Here is a 10,495-nt window from a genome sequence, read left to right on the forward strand (position 1 = left end):
TGGCAACTGACTCATATTTATGACGGTCACAGTGTCCCAGGGTCGTGTGAAGTGACCAAAACCTGCTGCAACCACCCAGCAGACGGGGGGGGGAATAAAAACCAAACACCCCCCACCCCACCCCCGCTGCCAATCCTCAACAGAAACACTCACAACAATGAAAGCCTCAGACAGGAGGAAGAGCGCCACCAGGTGCTGTCTTGCTCAGCTGTGGCTTGGGGGGCACTTTTTTCAGCGCCATTGTAACTTCGAACAGTCACTAAGCTAACTGTTGTGAGTCGAGGACTACCTGTACTTTATCACTTTTTTCCTTTGGGGGGGTCATGAAGTTTTTGACACCTTGCTAGGCGACTGGTGGTACTCGGATGTTGCCATATCCTAAAAGTGGTACAATGGGTGAAAAGGTTGAAAATCCCTGATCTAGTCCAACCCCCTGCTCAGGCAGGAAACCCTACACCATTTTGGACAAATGGCTGTCCAGTCTCTTCTTAAAAACTTCCAGTGTTGGAGCATTCACCGCTTCTGGAGGCAGGTAGTTCCACTGGTTAATTGTTCTCACTGTCAGGAAGTTTCTCCTTAGTTCCAGGTTGCTTCTCTCCTTGATGAGTTATAAATAATGGGCAAATCTTATTCCCTCCTAGCCCTGAAGATGTTACCTATTTGGGTCACGAAACGTTTACAGGACAGCAGAGGGTTGGAGTAGATGACCTTCAAGGTCTCTTCCAACTCTGATTCTGCGATTGTGTGAAACAGCCGAGCTTAGAAAGCGCTCAGGAGCCCACAGTTCAATCCCGAATCGCGAATATTCTCTTGTATCGGAAGAGTTCGTCCGCAGCTCCTTTCCCACTTACCAACACAAGTGTAGCGACATTGATTGAGGTCCTTAAAATTGTTTTCATTCCCCTTGCATCCACCGTAAATAAACTGTTGACATCGGTTCAAAGCCGGGTTGTAGTGGGTGCGAGGAATTCTGGCATGACATGGTCCGGTTACAACAGGAAGATAACAAAACTCTGTGACAAATTGAAGGAGGGATGTTATTCGATTGGCTGGCTCAAAAGTCTTTAACTCACTTCCCCAACCTGGTGCCCTCTTAGCATGCTCAGTCTGCGAACAGTCCAGAGGCACCTAAGATGTATTAATTTGGTTTCCTGCTCTGGGGGGGGGGGGTCAGACTAGTCCAGGGGTAGGCAAACTTGGCCCTTTTATGACTGGTGGACTTCAACTCCCAGAATTCCTGAGCCAGCCATGCTGAGGGGAAAGGGAGAGTTTCCAAGCTGAGCCATGCTGGCTCAGGAATTCTGGGAGTTGAAGTCCACGAGTCATGAGGGGGCCATAGTTCCCCCATGCTGGCTGAGGAATTCTGGGAGTTGAAGTCCACCAGTCATGAGGGGCCATAGTTCCCTCATGCTGGCTCAGGAATTCTGGGAATTGAAGTCCACGAGTCATGAGGGGGCCATAGTTCCCCCATGCTGGCTCAGGAATTCTGGGAGTTGAAGTCCACGAGTCATGAGGGGCCATAGTTCCCCCATGCTGGCTCAGGAATTCTGGGAGTTGAAGTCCACGAGTCATGAGGGGCCATAGTTCCCCCATGCTGGCTCAGGAATTCTGGGAGTTGAAGTCCACGAGTCATAAAAGAGCCAAGGTTGACTACCCCTGGACTAGACGGCTGAATGATGGATCCTGTTGGGGCCTTTGGTGCTTTCTGAGCTTGGATGTTGGGTAGTTTTTTTTGAAGACATTTTATCACTGAAAAAAGGGAACCTCCTCATGAACCCTGATGATGTTACCTAGTTTGGATCATGAAAAGTTCACAAGAAAAGAACCAAGCTCAGAGAGCACTGAGGACCCCTTGTGTCAACCCTGAACTACTAATGTTATTCTGTATTAATCTGCATTAAGTATAGGAGAGCCTTCCTCCAAAATTGCATTTCTCTTTCTTGGGGCCCCCTCCCATTTCTGTTTCCTCTTCAGCTGATACCCAACTACCATCTCAAGAACTTTTCCACCAAGCCAGAGGTTCTAGACCGGGGCTCTTGGTTTTCCCTCCCTGGGGAGAACTCTGCCCTTTGACCACGTCAACCCCTTCCTGCAAAGGGTTTCAAGATCATTCTGGAAGATCTCACTTGGCCGGGGACGGGGTTTCTCTCCAGAGATGGGGGTCAGCTCTGCCCAGAGGGTGAGGAGTCCCAGTAGGAGAAGAAGACCTCCAGAAGACATGATGATGCCGTCTGCCCCACACCTGGGCTGCTCGGTCTATTTATTCTCCCCACTGGGAATTTCACCCCTGCAGATCCAGGAAGTAGGATGACTTAATGCAGTGACAATACACATTCCTTTCTCTTTCACAAGATGGTTGAACAGCCCCTCACCAAGGAGAGGCTGAGGTCAATTCTACAATCATGATTTTTTTAAATGTTTAAGTCACTTGTCTCCAAACTGGTTCTGGGCAGCTTGACATACAGATTCGTAGCTCAGGGTTGAAATGGGGGGGGGAGTCCTTAGGGCTCTCTGAGCTTGGGGGTCTTCTTGCAGACATTTCATGACCCAATTAGGTAGCACCATCAGTGAGATAAGGGAGGGGGGAGGAGGAGGAGGAGGAGGAGGAGGAGGAGGAGGAGGAGGAGGAAGAGGACCGTAGGAGGAGGAGGATGACGACAACGACGACAATGATTTTGGGGTCTTTGATGCTCTCTGAGCTTGGTGGTTTTCCTGCAGATATTTCATTACCCACAGTAGGTCAGTATTGGCGTTTGCTCTCAGTTTATATTCTACTGGTTTGCCCTGTCACTCATGGTGGGGGTGGTCTTCCTTGACATATACAGAATTTTGACATATACAAAAACTGTGTAATCCCTGTTTAAACCCAACTGATGGCATCTACCACAGGGACAAGCCACCGCAATCTCCTTACTTCCTTTAGCAGAGGCCAAAACAGATACTCACCACCACACATCACCTAGACCAGGGGTAGGCAACCTTGGCTCTTTTATGACTCGTGGACTTCACCTCCCAGAATTCTGGGAGTTGAAGTCCATGAGTCATCAAGGGAGCCATAGTTCCCCCATGCTGGCTGAGGAATTCTGGGAGTTGAAGTCCACGAGACATCAAGGGAGCCATGGTTCCCCCATGCTGGCTCAGGAATTCTGGGAGTTGAAGTCCACGAGTCATAAAAGAGCCAAGGTTGCCTAACCCTGACCTAGACCTTAGGAGAGGCCTTTTAATGGCCTTCCTTTCCAACCCTGGCCAGGTAGGGTTGGGAGCGCCAGAGGGCATGTGAAAACACTGAGAATTCACCTTTCTTCAGGTGTGCTAGATGCCACTGCTTTATCCATGGAAGCCAGAAGGAGTCAACTCTTGTCGGTGACCACAGGATGAGCAGAAACTAAAGAAGACAGAACGTGTCTCAAATAATTTGGGGCTGGGCCATATTTATTTATTTATTTAGGAAATTTGATGCCCATCTCATATCCAATGGCTCTGGGCAGCTGACAGCATATAGGCCTTCATAGGTGATAGGTGGGACCCAGAAGCCGAGGGTAGCCAGGGTAACATGAAGTAAGGATGTTTTCTGGATGTGATATGGTTTGCACATCATCTGCTTGAGCTACCGTATGCTGACCATCTCTGAAGGATCTTCAAGTGCATCTCCATGAAGAGTACCTTGCAGTAGTCCATCCATGAGAGAATAGAATAGAATAGAATAGAATAGAATAGAATAGAATAGAATAGAATAGAATAGAATAGAATAGAATAGATGGGAATTAACAGAACAGAACAGAACAGAACAGAGCAGAGCAGAGCAGAGTAGAGTAGAGTAGAGTAGAATATGGCAAATAGAATAGAATAGAATAGAATAGAATAGAATTATGGGTTAGAATAGAATAGAATAGAACAGAACAGAACAGAACAGAACAGAACAGAACAGAACAGAACAGAATAGAATAGAATAGAATAGAATAGAATAGAATAGAATAGAATAGAATAGAATAGATGGGAATTAACAGAATAGAGCAGAACAGAGCAGAGCAGAGCAGAGCAGAATAGAATAGAATAGAATAGAATAGAATAGAATAGAATAGAATAGAATAGAATAGGAGCTGGAAGGGACCTTGGAGGTCTTCTAGTCTAGCCCCTTGCTCAAATTATTCTCCAAAGCACCAGAGGGCAGGAGAAGAAATAATGGTTGGACTTGGCTTGACTGATTGTTACAATGCACCCCATTCTCCAGGCCAGGGAAGGATGCAATGGCTTGCAAGATGAATCTGTGTGAAAACCCTCCTGGTCACAGCTGTCACCTACTCTTCAAGCAAGAGCTGCATCTCCAGGAGGACCCCCAGACTCTGTACCAGCCCCCAAGGAGATATTAAATTCTTTTCAGGCACCAATATGCAAAAGCCACAGCGCCAGGGACTAGAACAGCCCAGCCACTCAGTCTTCCTAGGGTTGAGTTTCAGCTGGTTCCATCCAATGAAACCCTCCAGGCATTTGGGCCAAGAGTTGACCACATTGCTTGGCTGGCCAAGGGTCATGATGTATAGCTGAGTATCCCTCAGCATGCTGATGATACCTGATCCTGAGCTAATGGATGACTTGACCTAGGAGCCACCTGCAGATGATAAAGAGAATGGGTGAGAGCTTCAACCCCTGAGGCATCCCAAAGATTTCAAGGTTGACCTCTCTCCTCCTATCAATACTTACTGGAACCAGTCATGGAGAAAGGAGGATGACCACCAGATCCTCTGCCTCCCACTCTCCCACCCAGAACGATATAATGACTGGTGGCAATGAGAACCATCCAGAGACCAAGATGAACCAGGATGGCTTCACCTTCCCCATCCCGGTCCCATCACAGGTCATCCACAAATGTGATCAGTGTTGTGTCCATACTGTGTCCCAGCCTGAAACCCAATTGACAAGGGTCTAAATAATCTATTTCTTCTTCTTCTTCTGTAACCCAATCACCTTCTCAAGAACCTTCTTGAAAAGGAAAAACCCCTTGAGACACCACCACCATCACCTCCTTCAAGTCTGGTGGAACTGTCATAACTCTCAAAGTGGCCACCTGCACAGTGGTGGGATTCAAACAGGTGAACAACCGGTTCCCTGCATGGATGCCGCTTCTGGGAGTCCGTTCTGGGCCTGGGCAACAAAAAATTAGCTACCGGTTCTGCCAAAGTGGTGCGAACCTGCTGAATCCTACCACTGCACCTGCAGGGTACAAAAGACCAGGGCCACATGTGAAGGTTCAGTTAAGCTGCTAAATTATTCAATTATTTAGCAATTATTTGGTTGAATTATTGCTAAAAGGCTGTACACACGAATCTTCTCAATTAACAATCAATATCTGGTTAGAATTAGATAAGGGCCAATGACACTGTAAGAAGGTTTGTGGCAATGTAGGGTTTCTAGGCTAAACCTTCTTTTCATTCTGCCCCCTGGACCTTCCAGTCTTTCTCCTCCACCACCACTTATGGAACTGGGTGCTATGATATAAAAAAGATGTTGAGACTCTGGAAAGAGTGCAAAGAAGAGCAACAAAGATGATCAGGGGTCTGGAGGCTGAAACATAAAGAACGGTTACTGGAATTGGGTATGTCTGGTTTGATGAAGAGAAGGACGAGGGGGGAAAGGATAGCAAGTCTTCCAATATCTCAGGGGCTGCCCCAAAGAAGAGGGAGTCAAGCTATTCTCCAAAGCGCCTGAAGGCAGGACAAGAAGCGATGGATGGAAACTGATCAAGTAGAGAAGCAACTTAGAACTAAGGAGAAACTTCCTGACAGTTAGAACAATTAGCCAGTGGAACAACCTGCCTCCAGAAGTTGTGGGTGCTCCATCACTGGAGATTTTTTAAGAAAAGACTGGACAACCATTTGTCTGAAATGGTATAGGGCAGGGGTAGGCAACCTCCGCTCTTTTATGACTCGTGGACTTCAACTCCCAGAATTCCTGAGCCAGCCATGCTGAGGGGAAAGGGAGAGGTTTCCAAGCTGAGCCATGCTGGCTCAGGAATTCTGGGAGTTGAAGTCCACGAGTCATAAAAGAGCCAAGGTTGCCTACCCCAGTATAGGGTCTCCTGCTTGAGCAGGGGGTTGGACTAGAAGACCTCCAAGGTCCCTTCCAACTCTGTCATTCTGTTATTCTGCCTGTCAGCTTCTGGATGGTCTTACTTTATCCACCAAATGCCCAGAATATTCCTCACAGCTGCAAAAGAAGGAACCAGCCACCCAGAGACAGCTGTTGGCCAACTGCAGATGCAATAAGGTTGGAGAAATAACTACATGTCATATATTGCCACATTGCCACCCCTGAAATGCTCAAAAGTGGGACTTTTGCAGAAAGCTCAGTGGGAAAAAAGACAGCTCTGAGAAGAAAAAGCCAAGAATTATTGAAAAAGCCAAGACTAGGAAAACAAAGATATTTTTTTTAAAGTGGGAAGCTGGGAGGTGAGGAATCCTGAGAGTTGGATTGTCTGGCCAGTTTTGAGGGAAAAGGTAGACAGGCCCATCTCAATGTCCAGGGATCATTTCAGTGGTCAAGCAAAACTCCAGACTGGCAGCAGAGCCAGGAAAATCCCATTTGAAGGATATGTGGATTCAATAACAATAACAATAGAGTTGGAAGGGACCTTTGAGGTCATCTAGTCGAACCCCCTGCTCAGGCAGGAAACCCTATACCATTTCAGACAAATGGCTGTCCAGTCTCTTCTTAAAGACTTCCATGTTGGAGCATTCACCGCTTCTGGAGGCAGGTTGTTCCACTGATTAATTGTCCTCACTGTCAGGAAGTTTCTCCTTAGTTCCAGGTTGCTTCTCTCCTTGATGGGTTTCCATCCGTTGCTTCTTGTCCTGCCTTCAGGCGTTTTGGAGAATAGCTTGACTCCCTCTTCTTTGGGGCAGCCCCTGAGATATTGGAAGGCTGCTATCATGTCCCCCCTCATCCTTCTCTTCGTTAAACTAGACATACCCAATTCCATCAATCTTTCCTTATATGTTTTAGCCTCCAGTCCCCTAATCGTCTTTGTGGCTCTTCTCTGCACTTTTTCCAGTGCAACCACAGGAGATAAGCTATTCCATTGATTAATTATTCTGTCAGGAAGTTTCTCCTTAGTTCTAGGTTGCTTCTCTCCTTGATCAGTTTCCATCTGTTGCTTCTTCTCCTGCCTTCAGGCGCTCTGGAGAAGAACTTGACTCCCTCTTCTTTGGGGCAGCCCCTGAGATACTGGAAGACTGCTATCCTGTCCCCCCTCGTCCTTCTCTTCATCAAACCAGACATATCCAATTCCAGCAACTGTTCTTTATGTTTTAGCCTCCAGACCCCTGATCATCTTTGTTGCTCTTCTCTGCACTCTTTCCAGAGTCTCAACATCTTTTTTATATCATAGCACCTAGTTCCATAAGTGGTGGTGGAGGAGAAAGACTGGAGGGTCCAGGGGGCAGAATGAAAAGAAGGTTTAGCTTAGAATCCCTACATTGCCACAAGCAAATTACGTTCAACCTTTTTACAGTGTCATTGGCCCTTATCTAATTCTAAATCTAATTCATTAAACTAGACATACCCAATTCCAGCAGCCGTTCCTTATATGTTTTAGCCTCCAGTCCCCTAATCATCTTTGTTGCTCTTCTCTGCACTCTTTCTAGAGTCTCAGCATCTTTCAAGCAGTCCAAGCAGTTGGATAGTTGGATTAAAGTTTCCTGGGTGGATGGCTTTCCAGCCTCTGCTTGAATCCCCCACCCCCCAGTGAAAGGAAGCCCATTGTATTGGCTTTGAGTTGTCCAACTCTTCTAGCAATGAGGATTTTTTTTCCCCTCAGTCCATTGATTCTGCTTCCTGTAACTCACACCCCCTTTCGCTCTCTGGAATGAGAGAGAACAGGTCTTCAGAGATTTTAAGTGTTTGAGGAAGGAAGAAAGACAACTTTGGGGAATTTTAGCTGAAATCAATCATAATCTTTAAAGCTATCTGAACTCTGGCAGGAAACCTACCCCCCCCCCAATAAAAGGGGGGGGAAAAGAAAATTACTACTGTGTGGAAAGCAGAACAAGTGTCAGAGAAACTGTGAAAAACCAGAGCAGTAACCGAAGGGTCAGCTAAAAATGGAAGTTTTACATTTCGGTAGGAGAATTTGCAACGAGGTGCTTCAGCTCTAAGCCAAACGAAATGGAATAACAGAATAACAGAATTGGAAGGAACCTTCTAAAAAAGCCAACACAGTGCTAGGCTGCATTAACAGAGGGATAGAATCAAGATCACGTGAAGTGTTAATACCCCTTTACAAGGCCTTGGTAAGGCCACACTTGGAATACTGCATCCAGTTTTGGTCACCACGATGTAAAAAAGATGCTGAGACTCTAAAAGAGTGCAGAGAAGAGCAACAAAGATGATCAGGGGACTGGAGGCTAAAACTTATAAGGAACGGTTGCTGGAATTGAGGATGTCTAGTTGAATGGAGAGAAGGACGAGGGGGGACATGATAGCAGCCATCCAGTATCTCAGGGGCTGCCCCAAAGAAGACGGAGTCAAGTTATTCTCCAAAGAGGAAGAAGAGGGAAGTAGGGAAGAAAGAGAAGAAAGGGAGAAAGAAGGTAGAGAAGAAGAAGTGCGGATACAGTGAAAAGGGAAATGGGCGAGCAACACCAAAAGTCATTTGTATGTATTTATTTCATTTTATTAAAAGTATCTTATATATAAGAATGTAAAAAGAATGTATGTTAACATCTGATAAATATCACAGTATATGTATGGGGAGAGTTTGGAAAAATAAAAAATAAAAAAAAAGTTATTCTCCAAAGCACCTGAAGGCAGGACAAGAAACAACGGATGGAAACTAATCAAGGAGAGAAGCAACCTAGAACTAAGGAGAAACTTCCTAACAGGGAGGACAATTAACCAGTGGAACAACCTGCCTCCCGAAGAATGCTCCAACTATGGAAGTTTCTAAGAAGAGACTGGACAACCATTTGTCTGTAATAAGGTATAGGGTCACCATCTTGTGAAAGAGAAAGGAATGTGTATTGTCACTGCATTGGGTCATCCTTCTTCCTGGATCTGCAGGGGTGAAATTCCCAGTGGGGAGAATAAATAGACCGAGCAGCCCAAGTGTGGGGCAGACAGCATCATCATGTCTTCTGGAAGTCTTCTTCTCCTGCTGGGACTCCTCACCCTCTGGGCAGAGCTGACCCCCGTCTCCAGCCAGGACCGTCCAAGTGAGTTTCCAGAATGATCTTGAAACCTTTTGCTGGGAGGGGCTGATGTGATCAGAGGGCAGAGTTCTCCCCCAGGGAGGGAAAACCAAGAGCCCCAGTCTAGAACCTCTGGCTTGGTGGTCTCTCTTCTGGGAAAGTTCTTGAGATGGTAGTTGGGTGTCAGCTGAAGAGGAGACAGAAATGGGAGGTGGGGGTAAGAAAGAGAAATGCAATTTTGGAGGAAGGCTCTCCTATCCTTACTCAATGCAGATTAATACAGAATAATATTTGCAGCTCAGGGTTGACACAAGGGGTCCTTGGTGCTCTCTGAGCTTGGTTCTTTTCTTGTGGACTTTTCATGATCCCAAACTAGGTAACATTATCAGGGTTCATGAGGAGGTTCCCTTTTTCAGTGATGAAATGTCTTCAAAAAAACTACCCAACATCCAAGCTCAGAAAGCACCAAAGACCCCAACAGGATCCATCATTCAGCCGTCTAGTCCAGGGGTAGGCAACCTTGGCTCTTTTATGACTCGTGGACTTCAACTCCCAGAATTCCTGAGCTAGCATGGGGGAACTATGGCCTCCTAATGACTTGTGGACTTCAACTCCCAGAATTCCTGAGCCAGCATGGGGGAACTATGGCCTCTTCATGACTCGTGGACTACAACTCCCAGAATTCCTGAGCCAGCATGGGGGAACTATGGCCCCCTCATGACTCGTGGACTTCAACTCCCAGAATTCCTCAGCCAGCATGGGGAAAACTTTGGCTCCTTCATGACTCCTGGACTTCAACTCCCAGAATTCCTGAGCTAGCATGGGGGAACTATGGCCCCCTCATGACTCGTGGACTTCAACTCCCAGAATTCCTGAGCCAGCATGGGGGAACTATGGCCCCCTCATGACTCGTGGACTTCAACTCCCAGAATTCCTGGGCCAGCCTGGCTCAGCCTGGAAACCTCTCCCTTTCCCCTCAGCGTGGCTTGCTCAGGAATTCTGGGAGTTGAAGTCCACCAGTCATAAAAGAGCCAAGGTTGCCTACCCCTGGACTAGTCCGACCCCCCAGAGCAGGAAACCAAATTAATACATCTTAGGTGCCTCTGGACTGTTTGCAGACTGAGCATGCTAAGAGGGCGCCAGGTTGGGGAAGTGAGTTGAAGACTTTTGAGCCAGCCAATCGAATAACGTCCCTCCTTCAATTTGTCACAGAGTTTTGTTCTCTTCCTTATGAAACCGGACCATGTAAAGCCAAAATGCCTCGCTTCTACTACAACCCGGCTTCAAACCAATGTCAACAATTTATTTACGGT

At 46.8% G+C, this 10,495-nt stretch overlaps 1 protein-coding gene across 1 annotated transcript; it reads right to left on the reverse strand.

Moving 5' to 3' along the window:
- Positions 1-851: 851 nt before the first annotated feature.
- LOC107300350 (kunitz-type serine protease inhibitor 4-like) lies at positions 852-2,220 on the reverse strand (the record flags this gene model as incomplete). The annotated part of the gene is made up of 2 exons (XM_015829684.1): positions 2,127-2,220; positions 852-1,013 (listed from the first exon to the last, which is right to left on the reverse strand). Coding segments are annotated over exons 1-2 (256 nt in total), but the record flags the coding sequence as incomplete, so codon positions are not given.
- Between the last annotated feature and the right edge of the window lie 8,275 nt (positions 2,221-10,495).

The sequence above is a fragment of the Protobothrops mucrosquamatus genome, unplaced genomic scaffold (assembly GCF_001527695.2).
Source record: "Protobothrops mucrosquamatus isolate PMUCROS unplaced genomic scaffold, P.Mucros_1.0 scaffold6735, whole genome shotgun sequence".
Taxonomy (NCBI): Eukaryota; Metazoa; Chordata; class Lepidosauria; order Squamata; family Viperidae; genus Protobothrops; species Protobothrops mucrosquamatus.